This window comes from Neofelis nebulosa, chromosome 6 (assembly GCF_028018385.1).
Source record: "Neofelis nebulosa isolate mNeoNeb1 chromosome 6, mNeoNeb1.pri, whole genome shotgun sequence".
NCBI lineage: Eukaryota > Metazoa > Chordata > Mammalia > Carnivora > Felidae > Neofelis > Neofelis nebulosa.
The window spans coordinates 45709471-45737450 of record NC_080787.1 but is presented as its reverse complement, the minus strand read 5'-3'; the positions used below and the strand labels follow the sequence as shown (position 1 = coordinate 45737450).

The window sequence follows — 27980 nt, the reverse complement described above, 5'->3', positions numbered from 1 at the left end:
TAGTAGCGAGATACACGATAAAGAGAAGGAAGAGGATGTAAGGCAGTGATGAGGTCTGCAGAGAAAGCGGGACAGGGATCAGGAGGGTGGGGGTGACTGCTGTTTCCCCCAGAGGTGGCATCTGAGGGGAGGGTATGAGCCACGAGGGTCTCTGAGGGAAGAGCGCTCCAGGCTGAGGACTTCAGCCAGTTCAGGGGCCCTGAGGGGGAGCTGAGCAGGCACCATGAGCTGGGAGAGTGGCAGGTGATGGGGTCTGTAGAGAGCAGGGGCCAGAGCACCTGCCCCTGAGCCTGAGCTGAAGCTGAGAACCGGCCGCTCAGGAGGAAGCCCTGCTTCCCTAACAGAATGAATCCACTCGGGGCCAAGCCAGAGTTCTACCTCTGTTCCCAAATCTCTGCTGCTGGATGAAGGAAAGGACCTCAGGGGGCCCATCTTCAAGTCAAAGTCTCCCTGGTGACTGAGTTCTAGGGCCATTTAGTTAAAATTATTAGCGCAGAGCGCTGCTTCCTGCATGATCTCTCATTCTAATTGCGGCCCTGGTGAGAGGGCTTGCAAAGGACCGGTTCCTGCCCGGGATTCCGGGATTCCGCTGAGCCCTGACCGCTTTCAGCCCTGCGGAGTGGCAAAGCTTTACCTCCGCATCTCGTAGCCACCCTTCGGCGGTGCTCACTGAAGGCCCGGCTGTCTACGCGTGCACATCAGGGTGAGGGAGTCATGGCACGGTTTTATGATGGATTAACTGAGCTTCTAAGATGTTAACTTACCCCTGGTAACACACTAGGAATCGCGACACCTGAAAGTCAAAGCTAAGCCACCTCCGTGTGAAACTTCCCACCATCCTGGTTGCCTCTCCCCTCCTGAAGGACAGTTTTGCTTACTAGCCAGTCCCCTGAAGTTGGTCATTCCTGCCCATCAGAAGCACCACATCCTGTCACCCAGGGCTGGGGGGGCGGGGAGAGGGGGCGGGGTGGCGATATAAAGTTTAGGGCTGCGTGAAGGAGCGCTGTGGAGACCTGGAACCTTACTGTCTGGTGCCTTCCAGTAACCCCTGCTGGCGCCCTTCCACCTCCACATCTTCCAGAAGAGACCGCTGATGCGTTTCCCGAACTGTCTTTCCACTCGCCACCCCGCACCCCTATTTCCACACAAAAGGTACCAAGAAGGAACAGTACTACGGTTCAGGAGCCCCGCCCCGGCCCGCACGCCTCATCTTCCCCCCCAAGAAAAGCCCACCTATTCCTAAACATGTCCCCCAGGTCCACAGAGCACCCCCCACGGCCAGAGCGCCCACTACCCACTGTGCACCGCCGAGACTCGGCGCGCAGGCGGGTGTTCTCGCGCACATGCGCACCAGCCCTCGGACCCGCCCCCTGGCGACGCGGGGCGTCCCTAACGACCGGCGCCCGCCGCGCGGGGGGACCTGCAGGGAAGCGAGCACCCGGGCACCGAGAGTGGGTGAGGTGAGCCCCAGAAGAGAGGACGCTCAACCCCGGGTCTCCCTTATGGGGCTGAACTCTCAAGCCAACCCCCACTCCCACCCAGCTGAGCTTGGCTTGACTCCGGGCGGGTCTGTACCCGCAGGAAGCTCCCCACCCATTTGCAGCCTGACCCTTGCCCTCTCCGCTACAGTCACGGTCTGCGAGTAAGGGGGTGCGGGGGTGGGGGTGGGGCACCGCGAGAAGGAGGAAGGGGAAAGTGGGGCATCGGGCAGGCGGTGGAGGAGAGCAGTCCTGAGCTCCAGGCCGCAGTCGTCTCAGAAAGGTTGACCCCCATCCCAGCTCCTGCTGATTGCAGTCCCTCCTGCAGGTCCAGAAACTTCGGCACCTCCCTCCCTCCCTCCCTCCCACAGCATGGCTGGTTTCCCTTGGTTACCAAGGAGCTACCAGGGCCTCTGCACCCCAGGCAGGGTGGGGGAGGGACTCGCTGGCCTTTGGAGCTAAGCTTCCCTGCTGGGGTGTCTGAGCCCCAGGCAGGAGTGAGGGGTGGGGAGCGAATACTCTGGAGTCCTTTTTAAGACCACAGACCAAGTGGTCAGGAGTTGGGAGGAGGGCCAGGCCCGGGGATGTGAACAGTGTGCTGTCTCACTGGAGCCAACACCAAGCATGCCGAGCTGGGCTCTGTCAGAGAAACTGTTGTCCCTCTTTCGTGGTTTCACAGACTGGGAATTCCCAAGTGGGAATTTGGGAGTGATCAAACAGGGGCACAAAAGACATCGGGGAGTAAGACAAAGGGCCCGTTCAGGGCCTGAGGATAGGTGCCAGGGGAGGGTTCTCCCTGGGGATCCTAAGGTGAAGGAGAAGCTAGCCAAGAAGGTCGAAGCACGGTGGGGGAGGCGGCTGGAGGGGGCGGGGTGTAGCCCATCAGGCCAAGCCAGCCCAGAGGGTTGTGTCCCTGGGCATAGAGGTGCTTGGCGCCTCAGTCAAGAGGAAAGTAGGTGAGAACAAGGACCGGGGATGTGATGAGCAGGAAGGGGTGAGAGCTCCCCCCCAACCTCTTCAACTTTCCCATTTGGGCAACGGGAAGAAGCCTCTGCCCACGGTGATTATATTTAACTGGGGACTTGAGAAGAATGGAGAAGGCCTGAGACCTCTGAGGAGGAAACATGCCGGAGTCTCAGACTCTGAATCCTACCTAGGTCTGTGACAAGGGCCCTGCAGGAGCCATGGGGCAGGAGAGCAGAGCTCCGTGGGATCTTCTGGGGTCCCCAGAAGGCCTCGTGCTGAAGGCCACAGGCGATGGCCCAGGTCTGTGGAAGGGCCCCGTGTCTGGCAGTGATTTAGGAGGTGAGGGAGCCTGGACTGTTTAGGCCAGCATCCAAAGGGTGACCCCGGGCTTCACGCTGGTGACATGACAAGAGATCATGAGCTGGAGAAAGCGGGAGGCCCGCTGGAAAAGCACTGTGAACAACCGAGTCTGGGTGACTCAGGAAGGAACCTAAGTCCTTAGGAAGGACCATTGTTGGTCTGTGCTTTTGTGCCTAGAAGTGACAGACGGCTTTGGACGGAGAGCAGCTCAAATCTTAGCGTTTCCACTTACTAGCTCCGAGACGCTTCGCAGGTTACTTACACTTTACAAGCCTGTGTCCTCATTTGTGCAAGGAGATAATAGTGTCGTAATAACAATAATAATCCTCAATAGAAAATTTGAAGATTTGCTTTTTACATTCATTTATTTTGAGAGAGAGAGAGAGCATGAGCAAGGGAGGGACAGAGAGAGAGGGAGAGAGAGATAATCGGGGCTGCACTGTCAGCACAGAGCCCGACGTGGGGCTCCGTCTCACGAACCGTGAGATCATGACCTGAGCCTAAACCAAAAGTCGAACGTTTAACCAACTGAGCCACCCAGGGGCCCCTAAATTTAAAGACCTAATAAACATATGTAGGCAAGGCATGTAACATCTTCATCACAATATCTAACACATATTTTGAATGCTGGCTCTGGGCCCAGCATGACATGAAATGTGTCACCCACATTATTAGCTCCTTTAATCTTCTGGATAATCCTAGGAAGTGGATCCCATTAATTACCATCCCCATTTTACAGATAAAGAAATAGGGGGCTTAGTGGGGTGAAATGACTTGCCCAAGGTCTCACAGATGCTAGGGGGCAGAATGGAGATTGGCCCTAAGGTAACGTAATGCCCGAGTCCTTAGCCAGCTGCTTCCTGCTGGGAGAGCTTTGAGAGGCCCAAACTCAATAAATCATAGCTGTGTGTAGGCAAGGATATAGTTCCCAGAACATTGTCCACCAGGCGCAAGCCATCAAAAATGAGGATAAGCTGGCCAAGCCGGAGCATGTCGTCCCTTTATGTTGCTTGTGCTTGGGCGCATAGAGGGCGGACCCTAACACCTAACCCTCTGATTCTGGCCTGAATGGGATTTCAGGACCCTGGACCCTGATAGTAAGGACACAGGGTGGGGACGTGGTTGGAAGAGGATTGGCCTTTCTGCAGGGACTGTGGTTCTGTGTTGGGTTAGGGTGATGCTGGCAAAACAGCCCAACAGGCCTGTAAGACAGGTGCCAGGAGATGAAAGGTCACTGGACATGTTCCCACTTTCCCCAGTTGAGCATAAGGTGTGCCTTAGATAGGGACACCAGGTGGTGGCACAAGAGGTGATCACCCCCTTGCCCCAACCTTCTCTCTGGAATGTCAGAAAAGATTCTTGCCCCGGAGAAGGATCAGACTCTTAAACATGCTTCCAGTCTTCAAACTCTGGGATTCTCTGTTTGCCCCGAAGGTTCCCTAGGGGGACAAAGCTCCAGAAAGGAAAGTGACTGCCACTTCTGGGGCTGCCCTTCTTGGGCCCTTGGGAGCTGTCAGGATACCCCTGGGCCCCTAGCTAATGGGTGTCTATCGACCCCCCGGGGCTTCCAGGAAAGATACCCGCAGCTACAGACTGGTGATGCCTAGGCCAGACTAAGGTCACCCACTGAGGTAGGTAGACTTGCCTCAGGTCCCCTGACTTACTCTCCTGTGGGCCCCTCCCCACCTTCCCCCCGCTCAGTGGTGTGCCCTCCTTGCCCACCTTCCTAACTTGGCATTTTGGATCTGAAACTCGTTCACACTGAGATGTGGGGGATTGATAAGTAGGTCAAGTTGCTGATGCCTGGAGAGATGAGAGGTGAGGCTGGAGGCCAGGGGTGGTCAGGATAGGAAGAGGCCCAAGGAGTTAGATGCCGAGCCCTGTGTATAATAAACCTGGGGCCTCTGGCCCTGATTCTCAGACACCCCATCGAACCATTTCATCTCCTGATTTAGGATTTCTTTCCATCTCATTCACCAAATTGTGAGTGGACCCAAATGGTTGGGACCCTTTGGTCACAAAGGGGCAGAAACCGAACTCAGCTTTAGCAAAAGGGACCTGTTAGAAAGGCTGCCAAAGAGGTCTCAGAACCAGAGGAAGTGCAGTTCTGGGAGCCTCGGGGCCTCAGACTGGGGACTGAAGGTACCGGGTGCTCTGTCCACCTCTCATTCCTGCTGGTCTCTCCCAGGCTTCATCCCCTCCTGCAGCAGGCGGGTTTCCACGTGAAGGCGAATAGCCTCCAGCAGCGGGGGATCAGTAGCCTTCAAGGACATGCGTCCTTGGTCTACCTCCGCTGCTCCAACAAATCCCAAGAAGGACTCTGATTGGCTTGCATCAGGTGGCCACCCCTGAGCCAATCACCCTGGCCAATATGGGGCACTCCTATTGGCCAGGATCTGTTCTCAGAAGGGGGTGGGGCAGCTCAGAACACCAGCTACCTCCTGTAGAGCAGACCCAACACGGGCCAGGGATTAGGGAGAAAAAGGAGGCGAGAACAGTCCCTGCACCTCAAGGAGCTCACAGTCTAGCGTGGGTGTGGGGAGAGGGTGATCAATCAGGCCACTGAAATGACACCAGCGCAAGGTCTGATAGAGGGAGAGGGTACTTGGGGGGTGGGGACCAGAAAGGATGGAAGGCTTCAGAAAGGAAGTGGTAGGGAAACTCAGGCTTGAAAGATGAAGGACGCTCCGTTCCCCAGGCTGAGACAGTGGGAAAGGCGTTCCAGGCAGAGAGAGAACCGCTGGAGCAAAGGCTGGGCAGCGTGAACTAGCCTGCAGAGCTCCAGATGCAAAGCGAGCTTATTTCCAACAACATATCTGGTCACGGAGGGCCTTCTCCACTGAGCTGAGGAAGCCGGGCTGTGGCCAGTGGGCAGAGGCCAGCGAGTGGCGGTGGCAGCTGTGGGAAGGCCAGTGGTGAGGACCGCGCTGGCTGCCATCCCCAGGTGCTGGGCAGTTACCACCGGGATCCAGGCAGGCAGGGAGGCCCGGAGCTAAAGCAACAGCATTCAGGGAGGGGAGGGCCGCGGGGGTGGGAGGTAGAACCGGAGGGCGCCAAAAGTAACTAGACATGGAGGGGCGGCGCCCCTGGCCAGGCAGGGAGCCAGGGGAAGGAGAGGCTTGGGGGAGGCTCTGAGTTCTCTGGGTGCAGGCTTAGTTGGAGGGAGGTGAGAGGCAGCTGGTAGGCCTGAGTCTGGAACTCAGAGGAAAGGTAAGAGTTGCAACCATCCATAGGAGCCACGCAGGGTCGCAGGGAGGTGGGTAGAGTGAGGGGAGTCTGCAATGGAGACCTCGAGAATGATCGGAGAGGCGGGAGGGGAGCCGAGAGAGTGGCGGCCTCACAGTGGGGGAGAAGGGCAGGGGTCAGGTGTACCGCCTGCCAGGGAGGATCCCTGCTTTGTGTCATCTTTTTTTTTTTTTTTTAAAGTTTGTATCTAAATTCCAGTTCACTAATATAGGATGGTTACCAGAGGGGAGGTGGATGGTTTACACAGGCGATGGGGAGCCAGGCGTGCACTGGCTGTGATGAGCACAGGGTGTGGTATGGAAATGTCCCATCGCCACAGCGGGTACCTGAAGCTAATATTACACTGTGTGTTAATTAACCGGAATTGAAACGAAAACTTCTTCAATAAGAAAAGGGGCGCCTGGGTGGCTCAGTGAGTAGAGCATCTGACTCTTATTTTGGCTCAGGTCATGATCCCAGGGTCGTAGGATTGAGCCTCATGCTAAGCATGGAGCCCAAGATATTCTCTCTCTCTCTCTCTCTCTCTCTCTCTCTCTCTCTCTCTCCCCCTCTGCCCCTCTCCCCTGCTTGTGCACTTCCTCTCTCTAGAAAAAAAATAAGAAGAAGAAAGAATCCTCTGTGTCTAGTCATCATTTGCTTCCCCCAAATATTTTTGTAATATCTACTTTTTCAAAAATCAATTAAGTGAATACGATCAACTCCTACCTTATTGTATGAGGTTAATGGCTTCAACATTTGCCTTACAAATGACACCAGCCCTGGTGGTTTGGAGGTTTCTATGAAACATCACAGGACAAAAGGGGGTCTGTTTTGATACCAGCCCTGTACCTGGGGCACATGGAAGGATGCTTTGCCTCTTCCTTCTGAAGAGGTGGCTCAGGGCGCTGGAACCCACCCTGGGGTGGGTCCTACAGTGTCACGCCCAGAGGTGGCTGCAGGCTCCAAACAGCAGCAAGAAAGATGAGGACCAGCCTCAGGAAGAAATGTCAGGGCCTCAGGCAATGAGGCACCGGGCAGTGAAACCAGCGCCAGCCCGGCCCCAGGTGGGGTTTCCCCACATGTGGCCTCCCAGGAGGAAGGAGAGGGAACAGCCTACCTGGATGGTGAGGCCGGCAGTGTCGTGAGAGTCGGCTCCGGGGCAACACCGGCCAGAAACCCGGGCTCCCCCTGCCCAGCTGGATCCTGCTTTCTTGGGCCTGACCCGCAGGGTGTCTTGGGATTGCATCTGGGACCAAAGGGAATATGGGAATGTTTTAGGCCAGAACTCCAGAGGGAACTTTTGGAGGGAGCCCCAGGAGCCCAGACGTGGAGCTGGCAGGAGCAGGGCTGGCCTGTGGTCTCTTGTCTCCTTGTCTGCCAGGCCCCTCCATCCTTTCCAGCCCCAAACACCACCACTGCCACTTTGCCCTCCGCCTCTCCCCTGGAGATAGGGAAGGACCTTATCCAAGGATACCATCTCAGGTCAGCGCTCGAGAGGCAGGGTTCCCCTGTGTCCCCTGCCTAAGACCCTCCCCCTCCATAGTGTCTTCATCCTCCACACGCCAACCCCCCCCCAAGTACTCTTTTCAAATATTATCTCAGAGGAATCTCCACAACCGCCTGCATAAGGAAGATATCATTATCCTGTTTTACAGATAAGGAAACGGAAACTCAGGTTAAGTATGTTGGCCAAGGTCACACAGCAAGTCACTGGCAAAGCCAGAAATGCAAAGTCATCTGGCACCTCTAAGCAGCATCCCCTCCCAGCCACACCCTCTGAGGGGCTATTAGTCAAATGCACCAGCTGGTTATTCCACAGATCTGGACACAATCTGTTTGTGAACTTGCATTTGATTTGCATAAGGATTTCACAAATACAAAGATACCTTTCCTATGCTGCCCCTTGCCTCCTTCTCTGTCTCTGTCTCTGTCTGTCTCTCTGTCTTTCTCTCTCTCTCTCTCTCTCTCTCTCTCTCTCTCTCTGTCACACACACACACACACACACAGCCAGGCTCTTCCTCCTCCTTGAGATGCCTGGTGGACTGGGGAGTACCATCTGGTTCCCTCCATCTGTCAAGGACACCTTTGCTGGTTCAGAGTGTTCCTTCCCACTGGCCACGACACAGTACACCCAAGTCAGGGAGCAGATCTGAAGGGAAACCGCCCGAAGGAGGAGCTAGGTGCGAGCAGCCCCATTTCCGCCTGCAGTCTCAGGGCGAGGCCACCTGCAGCAAGGAGGCAGGAATGGACAAACGCGGAGGAGGGTCCCCAGCCCCAGATCCATCCTCTGTCTTCTGTCTTCAGCCCCAGATTTAGCTGCCTTTTCGCCTCCCACGCCTTCCCCGCTGCCGTCTGGAAAGCCGGGAGGCTGGGAGAACTAGGAAGACTGGATCAGGAGGTTGGGGGTGGGGTGTGGAGCCAGAGTCCTCGCAGAAGAAGCAGGCAAGGTACTGGCACCCTGGACAGAGCACGGGTCTGGTTCCCCCTTCCTTCCTCTCAGCCTACACTATCCAAGACTGTAGCCAGCAGCCACGTGTGGCTCTTGAGCCATCAGATTTTGAAGGCTTAGTATGAAAAACATGTATATAAAATATCTCATTAATAATTGTCATATTGGGGTGCCTGGGTGGCTCAGTCGGTTAAGCGTCCGACTTCAGCTCAGGTCATGATCTCGCGGTCCGTGAGTTCAAGCCCCGCATCGGGCTCTGTGCTGACCGCTCAGAGCCTGGAGCCTGTTTCAGATTCTGTGTCTCCCTCTCTCTCTGACCCTCCCCCATTCATGCTCTGTCTCTCTCTGTCTCAAAATAAAAAATAAACGTTAAAAAAAATTTTTTTTTAATTGTCATATTGATTACATATTCAGTGATAATATTTCGGACATATTGGGTTAAACATAAAATTAATTTCACCCATTTCTCTTTCTTTTTACAAGTTTATTTATTTATTTTTGAGAGAGAGAGAGAGAGAGAGAGAGAGAGAGAGAACAGAGAGGGGCAGAGAGACAGGGAGAGCGAGAACCCCAAGCAGGCTCTGCCCTGCTAGAATGGAGCCTGACTCCAGGCTCCAACTCATGACCATGAGATCATGACCTGAGCCAAAATCAAGAGTCGGATGCTTAACCGACTGAGCCACCCAGGTGCCGCTCTTTACTTTTTTAACGAGGATGCTAGAAAATTGCAAATAGTGTACGTGACTTGAATTTTGACCTGCGTTATATTTCTATTTGCCAGTACTGTTCCCAACCCCATCCCCCTGATCAGGCAGTTGCTTTTCTGTGAAATACTTAACCCCAGGAGCTGTGTTTTTTTTTTTTTTTTCAATTTTTTTCTTAACGTTTATTTGAGAGACAGAGAACGAGCAGGGGAGGAACAGAGAGAAAGGGAGACACAGAATCTGAAGCAGGCTCCAGGCTCTGAGCTGTCAGCACAAAGCCTGACACGGGGCTCGAACCCACGCACCGTGAGATCATGACCTGAGCCGAAGTCAGTTGCTTAACTGACTGAGCCACCTAGGTGCCCCGGAGCTGTTTTGAACTAAATGGTTCTTTATTATACCTTGGTCTTTTGGCAATACACACCCCCACCCCTCACCCTCAGACGGACAGTACAACGTAGGGTTAAGAGTATGAACTTGAGGGGTGCTCGGTTGGCTCCATTGGTAGAACATGCAATTCTTGATCTCGGGGTTATGAGTTTGAGCCCCACGTTGGGTGTAGAGATTACTTAAAATAAAATCTTAGGGGAAAAAAAAAAGGGTATGGAGGCCCCTGAGTGGCTCAGTCGACTGAGCGTCTGACTTTGGCTCAGGTCATGATTTCATGGTTTGTGAGTTCGAGCCCCACATCAGGCTTGCTGCTATCAGTGCAGAGCCCTCTTCAGATCCTCTGTCTCCCTCTCTCTACGCAACCCCCCCCCCCCGCTTGCACTCTCTCAAAAATAAATTAAAACAAAATTTTTTTAAGTACGAACTTGATAGACTGAGTTGAAATCCACCCTTGTTATTTATAAGCTGTGTGACATGGGGCAAGTCAATGAACCTCTCTGTTTCAGGTTCACAGCAGAAAACACGGGAAAAATACGAGTGCCTATCCCCAAAAGGCTTTTGTGAGGATTAAATGAGTTAAGATGCCTACAGAACTTTTTTAAAAAAGTGTCCAACATATATCAATTGCTTACAATTGTTGTGTAGGTATTATTATCCACAATGAGGGCCTGCTCCTTGCTCCAGAGCTACAGGATACTATGCCTCTTTGGCTGCATTATTTTATTCACTTCTCCCCCTCCTCTTCCCGGTGACTGTTATCCTCACTTCATAGAGGAGCCACATGAGACTATGAGATTCGGTCACTCGCCCAGAGCCACATAGCTAGTTGGCGGGATTTGTGCCTGGTTCTGCTCTACTCCAGAGATGGGCCCTTAAGAACCACTCTGTGCTGCCCTCTTGCGAAATGCCCACCGAGGTCCTCCAGAGTTAACACCTCTACCCCTCCCCTCCCTCCAGGTTCCCATGGGCATCGAGGGCCTGCCGGTCTGAGAGCCTCCCCGTCACAAGGCCATCACCAAGGGGCCACCTGCGCCCACGCTGCCAATGCAGAGCATGCAGGGAACTGTAGCCACACCGACCTCGTCGGCCCTCAGCCGGTTCTCCACCTCCACCCAGGCCAAGTCCTCCACTGCAGGTCAGACCTCCAGCACAGGCCCACAGCCCTCAAGGCCCTCCATCATCCCACCCCGTAGCAAGTCCAAGGGCTGGAGTACTGGGGCCAGTGGAGGTCGCATGCGCAGGATCATCGCTGAGGATCCTGAGTGGTCGCTGGCCATCGTGCCCCTCCTCACAGAGCTCTGCATTCAGCACATTGTGAAGAACTTCCAGAGTGAGTCTGTCCCTGCAGTTGGGCGGGGAGGGAAAGGCTCCGAGCGGGGAGGGGTGGGTGGGGACCTCCTGGAGGCGAGGCCTGAGCGGCTGGGGCCTGGGGCAGCCCCTGCCCTCCCACACCATGTCCTCATCCCCCATTCAACATTGCCCTTCCTTCCCAGGGCCAGAGCGACCAGATTCCCACCCGCACTGTGCCCTCCGTGTCTATGCCGTCTCCTCACCTTTCCCACTCTCTCCAGCAAAACCCAGCCCGAACCATATCTACTGAACTCCTCCTCCAGAAAGCCCTCCCTGGTTGACTATCCTCCACACTCTCCTTCCACAGCGTGTATAGGTTCTTTGTTCTGTACTCTATGCTCTGTAAATGTTCATTCTTTTTATTTTATTTTTTTATTTTTACTTTTAAGACAGAGACAGAGTATGAACGGGGGAGGGTCAGAGAGAGGGAGACACAGAATTGGAAGCAAGCTCCAGGCTCTGAGCCATCAGCCCAGAGCCCGACGCGGGGCTTGAACCCACAGACCGCGAGATCGTGACCTGGGCTGAAGTCGGACGCTTAGCCGACTGAGCCACCCAGGCGCCCCTGTTCATCCTTTTTATTTTATTTTTATTTATTTATTTATTTATTTATTTATTTATTTATTTATTTATTTTTTAATTTTTTTTTTTAACGTTTATTTTTGAGACAGAGAGAGACAGAGCATGAACGGGGGAGGGTCAGAGAGAGAGGGAGACACAGAATCTGAAACAGGCTCCAGGCTCTGAGCTGTCAGCACAGAGCCCGACGCGGGGCTCGAACTCACGGACCGCGAGATCATGACCTGAGCCGAAGTCGGACGCCCAACCGACTGAGCCACCCAGGTGCCCCTGTTCATCCTTATTAAAGATGAGTTGCCAGCCTCCCCTACTGGATGGGGAGCCCTCCGAGGACAGGGCCGTCATTCTATCTACAGCACCTATTGCCACCTGACCTACAATATTTTCGCTGGACTCTTTTATTGTCTGCCTCCTCTCCTAAGAGGGAGTGGCTTCCTCTGTTCTGTTCACTCTTGTATCCTCAGCACTTAGAACAGCGTCTGGTGCACAAGACATGCTCAAAAAGTTTTTTGTTTTGAAATGAACGAATCAAATCATTTTGGAGTCTCTGAACTCAGGATTATCTCCTCCGTCAGAGGTGATCATTGAGGGCCAGTCCTGAGATTCTGGCTCAGACTAGGGGCTCCCAGAAACCAGATACTAAGACATCCAGACTCAGGCAGGGAACACCCCAAAGTCAAGGGCTGTGTCTCCTCCCTCAGACTGGGCATCCCTGACAGTAAAGGCTGTCTCCCTTCTCAGACTGGGGCTCCCCGAGGGCCGGGGTGGGTCTTCCGTTTCTTCAGGGCCCCCAGGTAGGCCCAGCCCCAGGGCACCGTGCGGTGGCGTCCCCCACACGGTGACTCCTGCTTTCCTTCCTGTCCCCAAAGACAACCCTATCCTGAAGCAGCTGCTTCCGGAGCACAAGCAGAAGGTCCTGGACCACTTGTCACCCGACCTGCCGCTGGCTGTGACCGCCAACCTGATCGACGACGAGAGCTACTGGCGCCGCTGCTGCACGCAGCGCTGGCCCGTGTGCCACGTGGCCAAGCACGGCGGCAGCTGGAAGCGCATGTTCTTCGAGCGGCACCTGGAGAACCTGCTAAAGCACTTCATCCCCAGGACCACGGACCCCGCGCTGATCCTCGACCTGCTGCCGCTCTGCAGGAACTATGTGCGCAGGCTCCGTGTGGATCAGTTCCTTCCGCCCATGAAGCTCCCGCCCCGACCCCGGAGCGGGGAACTGTCCGACTCCGGCAGCGAGGCAGAGGTGGAGGAGCCCGCCACTGACCACTACCAACTGGAAGACCTGGTGGCCGGCCTGAGCCACCTGGAGGAGCTGGACCTGGTGTACGGGGTCAAGGACTGCGGCATGAACTTCGAGTGGAACCTCTTCCTCTTCACCTATCGCGACTGCCACTCCCTGGCGGCCACCATCAAGGCATGCCACACCCTCAAGGTACCTCCGGGCCTTCCCCCACCTCCCATTCTCTGCGCCTCTTGGATTTCCTCTCCTCTCCCCGTGTTCCTCCTCCTCCCCCATCGCCATCTCCCCCCTCCCATTTCCTTCTCATTCGCCGACCAAGTGTCCTTTTATGCACCTGCACCAAGTTGCGTTCTGCGGATACAGAGATGAGCAAGGCACAGTCCTTCCAGCTCACTGGCCATTTATTCATCCGGGGAGCAGCTGCACCCCAGGCCCTGTCCTAGGTGCTAAAGATTCGACAGTGAGCAAAATTATGCATCTGTGCCCTCTGGAGCTAACAGTCTGGTGGGATAAAGGGCTCTAATCAGCAATCACGTAAACATACAATTACAACTAGGAGAGGATCGCTAGGTTTAGCAAATAAAAATACAGGACACCTAGTTAAATTTGAAATTCAAATACACAACGAATAATTTTTTAGTAAAGTAGGTCCCAAATATTCTGGTCGCAAGAGGGAAAGCCTGCGATAAAGTCAGAGAAAGAGGGAAAGGGGGACGTGGCCTTGAGTCGCAGAGACAAGGGAGGGTGTGTGTCAAGAAAAGGGGCAGGCAGCAATGGGGGGCGGGAATGACGATGAGGACCAGATTTAGCAAACATAGAGGTCACAGAGCTGGAACTGTCAGTGGAGTGCTAGGAACAGGGGCCAGATCGGAGTGACTTACAGAGAGAGTGGGAAGTGAGGAAACCGGATGGCTGTGATCAGCTTTTTCAAGAACTTGGCTGTGAAGGGGGTGAAGGGGAAATTGGTAATAGATGAAAGGTTTGAGTTTTCCTAAAAAGAAACTTGCTTGCATTTAAAACCAATGTGGGGGGGGGGGGCGGTGCCTGGGTGGCTCAGTCGGTTGGGCGTCTGACTTCAGCTCAGGTCATGATCTCACACTCTGTGAGTTCAAGTCCCACCCACATCGGACTCTGTGCTGACAGCTCAGAGCCTGGAGCCTGCTTCGGATTCTGCGTCTTCCTCTCTCTCTGCCCCTCCCCTGCGCTCTCTCTCTCTCTCTCTCTCAAAAATAATGAATAAACATTTTTAAAAAATTAAAAAACAAAGAATTTCTAAAATAAAATAAAATAAAATAAAATAAAATAAAATAAAATGAAATGAAACCAATGTGGGGGCACCTGGGTGGCTCAGTCCATTAAGTGTCTGTTGATTTCAGCTTAGGTCATGATCTCACCATTTGTGAGATCAAGCCCCGCATCGGCTTCTGTGCTGAGCGTGGAGCCTAGTGGAGACTCTCTCTCTCTCTCTCTCTCTCTCTCTCTCTCTCTCTGCCCCTCCCCAACTCATTCTCTCAAAATAAATAAATAAATAAATAAATAAATAAATAAATAAATAAATAAATAACTCCAACGTAAAGCTCCATCCAATAGCAAGAAAGCAGTTGAGAAAGCCACAGGTTCATTGATCAAGGAAGGTTCCTGAGAAGGCAAGACGAGTGGAGTCGAGGACCGAGTGGGACGGTTGGCTCTGGGCAGAGGAGAGAGTGGATATGGTGGGTAGCAGTGGATTTGTGTTTGGTATTAGGAAAGCGATGGGCTCCCATTCAATGGCTGGGGAGGCAGGGGGAGACTTACCTGTAGAGTGGCCCCCTGAAGGGTGAGGAGGCTGGAGAAGGTTGACATCGTTTTTAGAGAGTACGAGAGAGTGTGTTGTCCGGAGAAACAGGGCTGAATTGGCACACGGCACGGAGGGTCGACTGGTGGCTCCAGCGATGCGAATCAGTCCTGTCATGTGACATTTCCATCTTGGCAGCTGCTCGGGCACAGGTAGGCAGAAACTAGAGAGTGGGGTTGCTCCACGGTTGGAGCTTTGCCAGATAGGTGCCAGGAAGTGACGAGAGGGACAAGAGGCTCTAAGCTGGCTGAGAGGGATGGAGGGAACGCTGAGGACTGAAGGATGGGGAGAGCGTGAAGAGGCCTCAAGGAAGAGGGAGGGGCGGGAGGGACTGGTGAGAAGGGAAGGGTTAGGGCCCCCATCTCCAGTATTCCTCATGCCAGTCCAACCTCTTTCTTTCATCTTTTCCTTCCATTCCCCCATTTCCCGTCTCTCACCCCGGTTCTTACCCTGGCACCTCCTTCCAAGAGTTCCTCTCCTTGCCATGGTAGATCTTAGCCAGCTGATAGATCTTAGCCAGCTGAAGCGGGCACGGCGAGGGGCTGGGACATCAAACAGACCTGGATTCAAACCTGCCTCTGGGGCTTGATCACTGCGTTGTTCTGGGCAAATGACGCATCCACCCTAAGCTATCATTTTCTTTCTTTTTTTTTTTTTTTTAACTATTTTTTTAAATGTTTATTTATTTTTGAGAGAGAGAGTGAGACACAGTGTGAGTGGGGGAGGGGCCGAGAGAGAGGGAGGCACAGAATCCGAAGCAGGCTCAAGACTCCGAGCTGTCAGCACAGAGCCCGACGCGGGGCTCGAACTCACGGACCGCGAGATCATGACCGGAGCTGAAGTCGGACGCTTAATCAACGGAGCCACCCAGGCGCCCCTTTGGTTTTCTATCTGTAACGTGGAAAGAACTCATGCTACCAGACTGGGATGCTGAGGGTTAGAGGTGATGGTCATGACACGCTCTAGCAGCATGCACAGCACATGGTGATTTCTCCATAAATGGTCGGCTTTTTTGCTACTGACTGCCACCCATTCTGCATTGCTCTGCCATGCGGGGGAGGCCTGCCCTGCCCAGGAGCCAGTCAGGGGGCCAACATCAGGTGGGCGGAACTTCAGGCCTCCCTGTGGCCCCCTCCTCTACCCACAGAAGGTAGGTAAGCAGGCAGGCAGGCAGATTATCCCTAACTGCCAGCTGCTGCGTGCCCTCTACCTGCCCACAGATCTTCAGGCTGACCCGGAGCAAGGTGGATGACGACAAGGCACGCGTCCTCATTCGCAGCCTCCTGGATCACCCGGCCCTCGAGGAGCTGGACCTGTCACACAACCTCGTTGGGGACCGGGGCGCGCGTGCCGCGGCCAAGCTGCTGAGCCACAGCCGTTTGCGAGTGCTCAACCTGGCCAACAACCAGGTGCGCGCGCTTGGTGCCCAGTCGCTGGCTCACGCCCTAGCACACAACACCAACCTCATTTCCCTCAACCTGCGCCTCAACTGCATTGAGGATGAGGGCGGCCAGGCGCTCGCGCACGCCTTGCAGACCAACAGGTGCCTCACAGCACTGCACCTCGGTGGCAATGAACTGTCTGAGCCCACCGCCACCCTCCTCTCCCAGGTGCTCACCGTCAACACCACGCTCACCAGCATCAACCTGTCCTGCAACCACATCGGGCTGGTAAGCTGCACCTTCTGGGGCAGGCGGGGCCCAGGAGAGGCCCTGGGGCCTGGGAGGGGGATGGCTGGGTGTGGCCTCCGACCGCCTCAGGATGCTTCCGGGATAGTTGCTAAGACCACAGACTTCCCTTGGTTCTAATCCCAGCTCTGCCATTCACTGGGCTAAATTACTTCACCTTTTGGGGCCTCCATGTCCTCATCTGTAAAATCGGGATAATAATTGTATCTACGAAGTGTTGTTGCTGGGAGGAGTAAATGAGTTATCCTTGTAAAGCAGGTAACATTGCAAAGCCCTGGCTAGGACATCAGTATCACTAGCTGTTACTATTACTCAGGGTTTTATCCTATGCTAGGCACTGATGTCCTTCAGTGTCCTTTTTTTTTTTAATTTTTTTTTAACGTTTATTTATTTTGAGGCACAGAGTATGAGTGAGGGAGGGGCAGAGAGAGGGGGAGACACAGAATCCGAAGCAGGCTCCAGGCTCTGAGCTGTCAGCACTGAGCCTGACCCAGGGCTCGAACCCAAAAACCGTGAGATCATGACCTGGGTTGAAGTCAGACACTTAACCGACTGAGCCACCGAGGCGCCCCTATTCTGCCTCATTTTCTAAAAATGCGCCCGTAACCCATTAAATTGACTTTGCAACACACTACTGGGTCACAACCATAGAAGTCTTTCACATAAAAGACCTCTACCAAACCTCTCCAGAAAAGCCTTGTTCACACACGCACTGTTTCCAGATGGGGTGCTTTTGGCTACAAGTAATAGAAAGCTGAACCAGGAAATGGCTTAAACAAGAGGAATGTTGGGGGTGCCTGGGTGGCTCAGTCGGTTAAGCATCTGGCTCTTGGTTTCAGCTCAGGTCATGATCTCATGGTTTGTGAGTTCAAGCCCCGCATCATCAGACTCTGGGCTGACAGTGTGGGGCCTGCTTGGGATTCTCTCTCTCTCTCTCTCTCTCTCTCTCTCTCTCTCTCTCTCTCTCTCCTCCCTCCCTCCCTCTCTCTCTGCCCCTCCCCTGCTTGCCCTCTCTCTCAAAATAAATAAATAAACTGAAAAACAAACAAACAAACAAGAGGAACTTTATGTCCCATAATCAGAAGCCCCAGGGTAGGGGGTTCTGGAGTTGGTAAATTCACTGGCTTTGTGCCATTGTCTGCTCTGCCCATCCTGGCCACATGGCCGTGTCCTGTCAGGTGCTTCTCTCATGGTCCCAGGATGGCTGCTGCACCTCACAAAGCATCATGCTCAGAGACAGAAAAAGGGAGAGCACCCCTCTTGTTCCTTTTTCAGAGCGAGAAGAACCTTCCAGAAGCCACTCCCTCCAAACTTCCTCCTCACATGTCATCAGCCAGATCTGTCTCACATACCCATGGCTGGACCAGGGGAACGGAATTACCATCATTGCCACAAAGCGATGTTTTTCAAACCATTAGGGTTGAAAAATCAATTTACTATGTCTTGAGCACCATTTTTCTTACGGAAGAGAATGGAATAGGGTAGGATAACCTAGGACCGAACACAGTAATGTGGTGCACAAATAGGTTAACCATTGTTTTGTGAAACTCTTATCCTAGTCACATCTTTTTTTTTTTTTTAATTTTTTTTTTTTTTTAGTTTATTTATTTTGAGAGAAAGAGGGCACAAGCAGGGGAGGGGCAGCAAGAGGGAGAGACAGAATCCCAAGCAGGCTCGGCACCATCAGCACAGAGCCTGATGCGGGGCTCGAACTCATGCACTGTGAGATCGTGACCTGGGCCAAGATCAAGAGTCAGACGCTTACCCGACTGCACCACCCAGGCACCACTCGTCACATCTTTATATAGAGTGTGTAGGTGTGTGTGCGTGTGTGTGATCCTGGGTAGTAACATGAAATGACCCTTTCCCTGTACTCCTCTCTCAGGATGGCGGGAAGCAGCTCCTGGAAGGCATGTCAGACAACAGGACCCTCCTGGAGTTTGACTTGCGCCTGTCAGATGTAGCCCAGGAGAGCGAGTACCTCATTGGCCAGGCTCTCTGTGCCAACCGGGAAGCAGCCCGCCAGCGGGCCCCGAATCCCAGCTGCTTCATGTCACCAATCACGGCCAAGGGCCCTGAGAACCCTGCAGGATAAGATGGGGGACAGGGCTGGGGCAGTGGCTGGAGCTGGGTCACTGCCCCAGTCCCATCCTTCATTTCATGCCTCTGCCGTGCCTGCTGTAGAGTGCCACACTGGTCTAGAGGGAGGAGAAAGGGGGAGAGCACGGATATCCTTAGGGTGAGTGATGGAGGGTCATTTGGATAAAGATGTGAGGAAGAGGAGGGGTCTGGGATAGGGGGAGCGAAGGGGTATGAAGTGGGACCCATCCCCTATACCCAGGGAGAGGATATTACCAGACGCCCTGAAATGACCGACTTCTTCCAGGATTAGGGAAGGCAGAGAGGACTCTGAAGGCCTGTGCCAGCCCAGCCTGTCCCATGGAGGTCGCCCATCTCCCCGACCCTTCTCCCGACCATTTTCTTCTCTATTGAACAGATCCTTGACTTCTTGACCTTCAAACATGTCCAAGTGTGCACGCATAAGCGCTCTCTCTCTCTCTCTCTCTCTCTCTCTCTCACACACACACACACACACACACACACACACATTATATTGTCTCTCTCCCCTGGCTACCACAGAGCTTTGCCTGGCTCTTCCACCCTCACCCCTGCAGATGCCACCTCCCTATTACTCGACCTGCCAAAGTGATCCCATTCTACAGGCCATGCCATCCACTAATACTACCCCCACACACACACCTCGGAAGGGGGAAACAGAGGTGACAGGAGGGGCTCAGACTCCCTGCTTCCCCTGCGAGCTTCTGCTGGAGGTGCCACACTGGGGAGGGAAGTCGGTGAGTCATCTGCAACTTTATTATCCACCAGTTTGATTTGTACAATCTTTGCGCTTGGAAATCCACGACAGAAAGGCCACAGTGTGATGCACCCAATTGACAGAGACCTGTCTTCTCCCTAGCCACGCCCAGCCCACCCCGCAAGCCCTTGTCCCCGCGGATGTATGGAGCCTTCCGGGTGCCCTCCACGAGTCTGCGACACTCCATGGCTGCCCACAGGAGTCCTGTCGACCCACAGGGCCACCAGAGAACCTGAGAGGGTCAGGCTGAGCCCCCATCTCCCATCCTCCTTCCGCTGAGGGGCCCAGAGCCTCCAGCCTCGTGATCTTTCCAAAGGGTGGGCCATGGGCTGCAGCCACAGCCTAGGGGTGCCTGCGCGCTCCAGGGACTCCTTCCACCAAGCAGGCGCCAAGCCGAGCACCACAGGGGGCTTGGGAGTGACTGCACTTGTGTGCCTGTCTGGGCAACCTAGAGTCTGTCTGTGCCTGACACCCTCTGACAGTTCTGGAGTGCAAACGTGTAGATGTGAGGGTGTGTGTGTGTGTGTGTGTGTGTGTGTACATAGCCACAGCTGCTAGCAGAGGTTCTAATTAGAGAAACAAGAACATTCAGTGTAAAGTTTAATTTTAGAGATTAATTAATTTTCTGGTTTTCGTTTTCCCTGGCAATCAATAAAGCTACCAAGAAAATAGACCAAAGAATTGGCTTCTCTCTAAGTCTGTGCGTGTGTGGGAGGTGAGGCTGTCTGCGTAAGAAGACCTAGGCAGAAATGGTCAATACAGGCAAAAATAATAACAGTGCCCCCCGCGCCCCCCCCCCCCCCCCCAGCTCAGGCTCGTCTCAGGAACAGGCCTGAGGGAGAAGGAGCTGAGTTCCTTCCTCCTTGGAGCCGAGAAGTGGCCAGGCTGCCCAAGGGTATGACATCCAGGTGCCAAGAACTGGGGCCTGCGGCCACAGCTCCCACCACCTGTACCTCACAGATGTCTGTTCAGAGCAAAGAGGGGTGCTCCAACCTCCAGGCCCCTGAGGAGCACAGACTCAGGGCCCAGGCAGGTTCAGTGCTGGCAGGCAGGTGGCCCCTGCTGCCCAGGGAAACCTAGTGGACAGCTGTTCCCTCCTGCCCAAGCCTCCCCATCTCCTGCCTCCTCTGCCTTCCCACTCAGCCATCGCTACAGCAAAGTAAAGCTCAACCACAGTGGGCCACGGGCCGTGGTGTCCCCACAATCTGTACCTCCTGAGTCCCCCAAGGAAGGGGACAGGGGGAGCCAGAGGAGATGTTGCATAGGTGGAGGCCATGTCCTTGGCAGGTGTAGGCCTCGCTAGGCTGGAGGAAGATGGCAGAGGCTGAAGGAGGGGACGGAGGAGCTCTGATGGCTCGGGCAAAGCGAGGAGCATCAGGGATGAGTGATGGCGGCCGCCCAAGGGTTATCCTCTCCAGCCTGAAATGTGACCTCAATCCCTGGGCACTAAGTCTGCTGGGAAAACTTTGGCAGGAGAGTTGGGAGGGCAGGGGGTTGTACGCAGACATGCACACAGAAGCACATCAGGGAGGGAGTGGTGGCGGAGAGGAGGTGTCACAGCTTTAGGGGAACAGGACGTGGGGCCAGCGCCCTTGGGTGGTGGCAGGATGCCCCTCTGGGCCCCACTGCAGGGCTTCAGCTCATGGGATAGGGGAGGACAGAGGGGTTGGGCAAGATTTAGAGAATTCCTGCCTCTGACCCTGCCACTGGATTTGAGTTCATTTCTCCAGCTGGGGCTTGTGAGAACATCCTCAGTCCTACAGAGGTAATGTGTGGAGACAACCGCCCTTTGCACCCCCCCCCCCAAGTCTGGGGAAGCAAGAGTTGCCCCAGACACCCCTTTCAGTCTCCCTCCACTGCCTTCTCCTCTTTGAATCCCACCTGCTTCGAGAGTTTGTCACCCAGGTCTGTCTCCCACTCTTCCCACCCACTCACGTTGGCCAGCTTTAATGAACACGCCTAGGGGGAGGGTATCTCACCCCCCAACCCCCCCAACTGAAGGGAGAGCCCTCTCAGAACCCAGGTGAGGAGGCTGCTGCTGCCAGGGGGCTACAGAGTTTAGAGAAAGGACTGAGGTACATGCCCTCCACATTATGCCTCCCTCCTCTCTGGGCAAGTGCTCTTTAGGGCCAGAGAGCCGGAGGGGGGCGGGGGGAGTGACGTGTGCAGTGTGAGCACAGTCCCTCCAGGACCCACACTCCAGGGGCCCAGCGAGATAAACAGCAGTGAAGGGAGTGGCAGAAAGGAAACCCCGATGGTTGGGGCCAGCGCCAAGAAGAGGATAGCAACATTTGCACGGTTTTGAGATGGAGCATCGGGGCTGACATCTGGCCCCGGCTTCAGACCCACTGAATTCATTAGCTGGTTGGAAGCCAGCCCTACTGTTCGCCAAACCACCGCGACCTCAGTAGAGAGAGGCCCTGGTGGGGCCAGGCAGCGATGGAAGGAAAGCCCCAATTTCCCTTCCCCACGCCTCTAAACCTCCCCAGCTGCACAGCGAGGGGGCTCACACTGGAGACGGGCCCCACGCGGTGCCACAGCACGGCCTCCACTAACAGTCAGAAGATCCGTTGAAAGGCTGGACGGGAAATCTCGAGTGTGCGTGTAGGGCGGGGAGGTGTCCCCCTAGGACAGGGACGGGGCTGGAAGAGCCGACCGTGCCGGGATTCTCCGGAGCCCCCCCCCCCCCCCCGATCCCCTCCCACCCATCGGTCTCTTTATGTACAGGGAAGGCGGGGGATCCGGACCCCATGGGGTCTGTCCCGCGCACCGTCGCCTCCCCGCTCCCCGCGCCGTGCCCAGCACAACCTCGGTCACCATCATGACCCCCCTGCTACACGCAAGAAGCTCAGTCCCGCGAGGGGCAGGAGGGAGGGCGACGGGCTGCCCGGGGCCGGAGGTCACAGTGAGGTCTCTACGCAGGAGCCGTGGCGGTGCAGCGGCCGGTGGCTGTGGCCCAGACACCCCTCCTGCCGGTGCACGATGAGGACCGGGAAGTAGAGGGCGTCGTGGTAGGGCGGCGGCGGCCCGGCCTCCTCCTCGTCGTCGTCCTCGTCGTCCCCCATGCTGGCCTGGCTCGACAGCCGCGTCTGCTCGGTGGGGCAGCTCGCCTCGTTGACGCTCCCGCTCCGGCTGCGCCACAGGCAGCTGCGCCGGGAGCCGTAGAGGCGGCCGAGCGAGAAGCGGCTGCCCCCGCAGCCCGCCCCGCCTCCGGGCCCGGGCCCGGCCCGCGGGCTGGCGCAGATGCTCAGCGCGCTTCGCGAGAAGATGGACGAGCTGCTGACGGCGCGCTGGCAGTGCTCGCAGCTGCGCCGGTACGGGGCCACGCCCGCCGCGCCCGGGCCGCCCACCCCGCCGTAGCGGCACGAGGGCGCGTAGCCGCCGCCCGCCGCCCCCGCGCAGCGCGCCCCCAGCGCCGCCAGGTCCATGAGCACCGCCTCCGAGTAGCTGGGCACCAGCTGCTGGTTGGAGCGGATGTGCCACTCGAGCTCCGTGCTGTCCACCGTGTTGACCCGCGGCAGGCGGTGCGTGAGCGGCGGCAGCAGCTCGTCGCTGGGGCTCAGGCCGCCGCCCGCGCTGCTCGCCGAGCCGGGACCTTCCAGGCCGAAGAGCTTCTCCACGTGGTAGTGCGCGTAGGCCGTGCGGTACTCGGCCAGCACGCGCAGCGGCCACGACAGCGTGAGCAGCGCCGCGGCCCAGAAGGCGGACGAGCAGGCGTACCACGGCGGCCGGGCCGGGTCCGGGAAGGCCACCATGAACTCGCGGAAGTCCACGTTCTTGAGGTGCATGCCCTCGCGCGCCTCCATGTAGTCGTCCAGGCCCTCGTTCTCGGCGAAGAAGCGCGCGCGCTGGCACAGGTACGCGTTCTCGGCCTCCACGCTGGCGAAGCTGAAGCACTTGGTGAAGCGCAGGCGCGTGGCCGGCGCGCCCTCCAGCCCCACCAGCGCCTTGGACACGTCGCGGACGCCGCAGCGCGCGTAGTCGAACTCGGCCTCCGCCACGTGCGTGTTGACGCGCTCATGGTAGACCTGCGGCGCCGGGGAGGGCGGCGGGAGTCGCCTCTGTCGGCTCACCCTCGTCGCTCTTGCTGCCTGCTCAAACCCTAAGCCTGCCCTGCCTTCGAGCCCGCTTGGAGCCGGGTAGGATCTTATCATCTGCTTTATGGAGCAGCGCAGGCCCTCAACGTACTCAACTAGAGAGGAAGACGGGCCGGAGCTCAGACCTGCGGGTGTATTCTAGTTTGACTTAAGCTCTGCTTCGTCACGGGGTCAGGCGCTGGCCACAAACTGCCCCCTCGGGCTTGCCTAACCTTTTTGCCGTCTCCCATGTCCCCCGCTGCCCCCTCATGACCCCAAATGGCCTGCCCTTCCTGTTTACAGATGTGGCCCCTAATGGCCGGAACCGGCTTTGTCTCGGGGCTCCCTGTTCCCACCTTAGCTATCACCCAGCCCCCTTCCTGATTCTCACAGGCCCCAGGTTTCTGTTTACCCATCCCAAAACGGAGACGGGGGTCACCCTTATCGGAGAAAACCTCTTCCTCCAGGACTGGAATAATGCCTAATCCTGGAGGGTCCAGTAAGTGCTAATTGGCCCCCACTCCGCCTCTCCACGAGGCCTCCCATGCCTACCTCCACCTTTTTGCCAGCAGACTCCCACCTCTGGGAGCCTTGGACTTGGCAAAGGGCCCCTGGCTTAAATCCAGCACTACCACTAAGAAGCTGCAGACCTTGGGCAAGTCATTGAGTTTAGGATTCCTAACCTGTGAAAGAGGCCCTGGTAGCAGCCACCTCACTAAATGGGTGAGAGTATGCCGCGGGACCGTGCCTGTGAGGCCACCTCCAACCATTAAGCACTAAGCAGTATAGACCTTGGAGCCAGACTGCCTGGGTCCAAATCCCAGCTCCACCACATACTGTTTGACTTTGGCAAGGTACTAACCTCTCCAAGCCTCACTCTCCTCATCTGTAAAATGCGGATAGTAGTTACCTACCTCATAGGGTTGTTAGGAGGGTTAAATAAATCCATCTGGTATTTGTAATGTATGTAGGGCAGAGCCTTGCTGCTAGTGTTTGCCGTTATTATTATGGTTGCTATTGCAGCTCACTGCCGCCTGTGCTCCTCCCCCTGGGGACAGTCAGTCAGGGTCCCAGCACCCCCCTCCCCTCTGGACTGGCCTGCGCTCCCCTCCAGCCCCTCACCTGGGTGGTGGTGTAGGCGTCTCCATTGCGGTATCGGGTGACCTGGCGGGTGCGGCGGACATAGTGGTAGCTGATGGCCTTCCACCAGATACAGGGCGTGGCCTGCTGCATGCGGCCCACACGCTCCCGCACGCTGCTCACATCAACACGGTGCTGCAGCTCATGGCGGGCTTGGCAATGCCAACACTCCACCAGGTAGACGGCGTACAGCATGAGCAGGAAGGCCAGGGGGATGTAGACATAGCCGTTGGAGCAGGGGCTGTCGTGGTACATGAGGCTGTTGCCCTGGTAGGCGCTGCTGAAGGTGAGGCGGGTCACCGTGGTTACGTGGCACCAGGCCACGGCCCCCAGACAGCCGTACATGAGCAGCGAGAGCAGCAGGCACTTCCAGTGGGACTCACGGCAGAGGGACTTGGTGAAAGAGGGCTGGATGGGACGCTGCTGCTCAGATGGGCAGGGGAAGGTCCAAGATGAACAGGGAGTGAGACAGAGTGGCAGGACCCAGCACGGAGATGGATGGAGGGGTGGAAGCCAGCATCAGAGATGACAGGGACGTGGCAAGAAAAGGTAACACCAAGATGGGAGCCGAGGGCCAAAGATAAAAGCAGAAATGACCCAGAGTGAGCCATGGGGACAGGAAATGAGAACAAAATGCCAATACAGGGAAGTGTAGAGAGAGACACCCCAAAAGGCAGCGAGGGATCACAGCCAGAGATGGAGGGAGGAGGCCCAGGTGGCAGAGAAGACACAGATGGATAGGATGTACCCGGAAAAACAGTCCAAAGACAGACATAAAGATGGCAGTGAAACAGGAGAAGGCGTGGATGGGGAAGACAAGGGAGGACAGATAGGCATCAGGGAAGGCAGGTCCCCAGCCAGGACTCCTTCCAGGTGTTCCAGGAAAGTGGGGAGGGACCCACTGACATCACTTTCCCGCTTAACAGGTGAGGCCCTCGCTTCTTCCAGGTGCTTTGAGTCCTAGGTTCTGGAGGAGCCAGTCCTCTTTGACCCATCCACTTCCCTGTTCCTCACAGACAATTAGTCTCATACCTCCTTTGGGAGGGGGCAGAAAACCCTCAGTTCTGACTCCTTCCCCACGTTCTGAACCCTAGGCCCCCTGTGAGTCCCCTTCCTGGACCCTAACATCCTTTTCCTGTTCTCAGATGGGAGGGAGAGGACTGGCATCTCTGAGTAGAAGGCAGTCCAGGAGGAGATATCCAGAAGGGCAGAGGCAAATGGCTGGGGAAAGGGGATGTGGGACTGGGTGGGGAGTAGGGAGGAAGAGGTTTGCAGCCCAGCCATTTGTCAAAAGAAAATGATTCTTGGGGCTGGCTCTCTGGGGGCCTCTTGAAGCACTTGGCCCACTCTGTCCCATGGTTGCCCCAGTGAGTTGTTTACGTGTCTAGACTGAGTGCTCCTGAGGGCAGGGTCTCCGTCTCTGCATCCTGGGTGCCGACCGTGGCACCCAGCACGCAGCAGCCACTTAATAGATGAGAATGGAGTTGGAATTCTGGTGGTGGGCTGTGCTTTCAACTCCTCCTCCCTGCTGTCTAGCTTTAGGAACCCCTCCCCCCCACACACACACCCTCCTACCAGATCCTGATTTCCTCCAATTCCCCAGGCCTGACCTGGAGGCTAGCCACGGGAAGGGAGAAGAGGGTGGAAAGGAAGGGCACAGTAACAGGCAGCAGTCCCTGGGCCTGGTGTGAAATGAGAGGAAAGATCTGGAAGTGCAGATAGGTAGGTGGGCTAGGAAATAGCACACAGCGTATACAAACAAGATTAGGGTACAGGGTACCTTTCTGGGAGCCTTGTCCTTGGGGTGTGTACATATGTGCACCTTTGTGTGTCCACCTGAGTGTATCCCACTGAGAGCACATCTGAAAGGGTCTCTACCTGCAGGTCTGCCCCGTCCCATGTGCTTCTGCTCAAGTGCAGTGTGTATATATGTGTGTGCACGAGTGTGCCTGGGGGGGGGGGGGGGGGGGAGGGGAGGGGAGCAGTGCTACTGGTACCTTCCTCAGTCTCTTTGTCTCCAGGTTCAGAGGACTGAAGAGTAGGGCTCCAACTAGGGATATGCTTATTTCCAACACTCTGAAGGATTCCTGGACTCAGGGCCTCCCCCCACCCAGGAATGAGGGAGCTGCAGGGACGTTGGGAGAGAGGTGCACTCACTCCCAGTGACCCCGGGGATAATCGCCTCTGTACACATTTGACCTTCCTAGGACCACAGCTCAGGTACCACCACCATTTCCTCCTCTGCCTTTGTAGCCCCTACAAGTCGCCCTTCCTTGCATTCAAGATTGCATCCCCTTCGCGAAACAGGAATCCTGCCACCGTCCCCACCCCATTCCGCCCGGGGTCCGCGAGGCTCCGCCCCTAGGCCCCTCCCCCTGCCCGGGACCCCCGAGCCCCGCCCCCGGCGCAGCCCCTTCCCCGCCACCGCGGACAGCTCCGGCCACCGGTGGGGGCATCGGCGCGGGACTGCGGCTGCGGCGGCCGGCTCGGGGTGCGGGGCGCCGGCCGCGCTGCGGCGGAACCGGCGGGGGCCGCGCGCGGCGGGGGATGGGGGACCAGGCTACGGCCGCGCCCGGGGAAGGGGCGCCGCCTGTTCTCACCTCCTCTCGGGCGGGGCCCTCGTCCGCCGCCGCCGCCGCCGTGGGCTCCTCCGGGACCCCGGAGCCGCCACCGCCGCCGCCGCCGCCGGCGCTCTCTCCCGCGGCCGAGCCAGGGGGGGACATGGCGTAGAGGGGGTGCGTCGAGCTCAGGGCTTCCCGGGGGGCTGTCGGGGGCCGAGGGCATCCTGCGCGGGCCCTGGGGAGGGGGCGGGAGGGGGCGGGGCCCTCGCTGCTCCCCACCCCCCGCCGGGGGGAGGGGGCCTGGAAAGGGCACCGGAGGGTAGGGGTCTAGGGGCTGGGGGTGGGGAGGCGGGCTGGGGGGCCGGGCCGGGGGGGCCGGGGCCGGGGGCGGGTGTCACCTTGAGGCCCTCGCGGCGCCGCTCCGCCTCCCGCCCGCTCCCGCCGCCGCCTTTTGTCTGAGCCGAGCTGGAGCCAGCGCGCCCCCCCTCTTCCTCCCAGCGCAGGAGCCCCGCCCCCGGCCCCCCAAACTCCGCCTTCCGCAAGCCTACCTAATAACCACCCCCCAAAGAGGAGAAGCAACAGGGGCTCCCTGCACCCCTTCCCCACACCCAGCCCTGCTCACCGCACCCCCTCCTCCCTCCCCATCCTGGGAAGATCTGTGCAGCAGCAACACTTCTCTGCCCCTTTTTCGTGGAGGGGGCGCCAGCGGTTCAGCCAACATCCCTCCCCATCGTTGGTTCCCGCGAGTTCCTGGGGCAGAGGGTGGGGAGAGGAAATTGAGCCTTGGAACCCTAGGGAAGATCCTTACTCCCAGTTGGGTGGTAACGGGTTAAGGCAGGAGCCAGCCTTCAGCCGCCTGACCCAACCGAACAGAGATGGAATAGGGTAAGAATTGAAGCTAGATATGAGAAAGGACTAACAGAGGGCAGAGGGGAGGACATTGGAACCAGCCTTCCCAAAGCCATTTTCCTTCCTTAGAAGAACAGCCCCAAAGAAGAATGAAGTGTGTACATTACCCTAGGCTGGAGACCAGGAAACCTGAGTTCTAATTTTTAATC

At 56.5% G+C, this 27980-nt stretch overlaps 2 protein-coding genes across 6 annotated transcripts; one reads left to right on the top strand and one right to left on the bottom strand.

The window, feature by feature from the left end:
• The first annotated feature begins 22 nt into the window (after nt 1-22).
• Nucleotides 23-19801, top strand: TCTE1 (t-complex-associated-testis-expressed 1). Of its 5 annotated transcripts, XR_009263010.1 has the most exons (6): nt 23-1460; nt 10531-10903; nt 12372-12940; nt 15803-16252; nt 18156-18509; nt 18657-19801. XR_009263010.1 is itself a non-coding variant. In XM_058734128.1 (5 exons), exons 2-5 carry the CDS (start codon nt 10618-10620, stop codon nt 18363-18365), a joined length of 1515 nt encoding a protein of 504 aa, XP_058590111.1. In that variant the 5' UTR covers nt 23-1455; nt 10531-10617; the 3' UTR covers nt 18366-19801. The 5 variants fall into 5 exon arrangements, 4 of the variants coding, with proteins under 4 accessions (XP_058590111.1, XP_058590110.1, XP_058590113.1 ...); XM_058734128.1 differs by having other exon boundaries at nt 23-1455; nt 18156-19801; XM_058734127.1 differs by having other exon boundaries at nt 18156-19801.
• A 167-nt stretch (nt 19802-19968) lies between these two features.
• Nucleotides 19969-27469, bottom strand: TMEM151B (transmembrane protein 151B). The gene is made up of 3 exons (XM_058734122.1): nt 26962-27469; nt 24344-24784; nt 19969-23173 (listed from the first exon to the last, which is right to left on the bottom strand). The coding sequence occupies exons 1-3, from the start codon at nt 27082-27084 to the stop codon at nt 22046-22048; spliced, it is 1692 nt and encodes a 563-aa protein (XP_058590105.1). The 5' UTR covers nt 27085-27469; the 3' UTR covers nt 19969-22045.
• Between the last annotated feature and the right edge of the window lie 511 nt (nt 27470-27980).

Bases quoted from the DNA above. Each gene is read 5' to 3' on its own strand.
- TCTE1 (XM_058734128.1), top strand. From the start codon at position 10,618: ATGCAGAGCATGCAGGGAACTGTAGCCACACCGACCTCGTCGGCCCTC. The intron at 10,904-12,371 runs GTGAGTCTGTCC...CTGTCCCCAAAG, and splicing joins CATTGTGAAGAACTTCCAGA to ACAACCCTATCCTGAAGCAG. The intron at 12,941-15,802 runs GTACCTCCGGGC...ACCTGCCCACAG, and splicing joins AGGCATGCCACACCCTCAAG to ATCTTCAGGCTGACCCGGAG.
- TMEM151B (XM_058734122.1), bottom strand. From the start codon at position 27,084: ATGTCCCCCCCTGGCTCGGCCGCGGGAGAGAGCGCCGGCGGCGGCGGC. The intron at 24,785-26,961 runs GTGAGAACAGGC...CCATCTGAGCAG, and splicing joins AGGGCCCCGCCCGAGAGGAG to CAGCGTCCCATCCAGCCCTC. The intron at 23,174-24,343 runs GTGAGGGGCTGG...CCGGCGCCGCAG, and splicing joins ACGCCTACACCACCACCCAG to GTCTACCATGAGCGCGTCAA.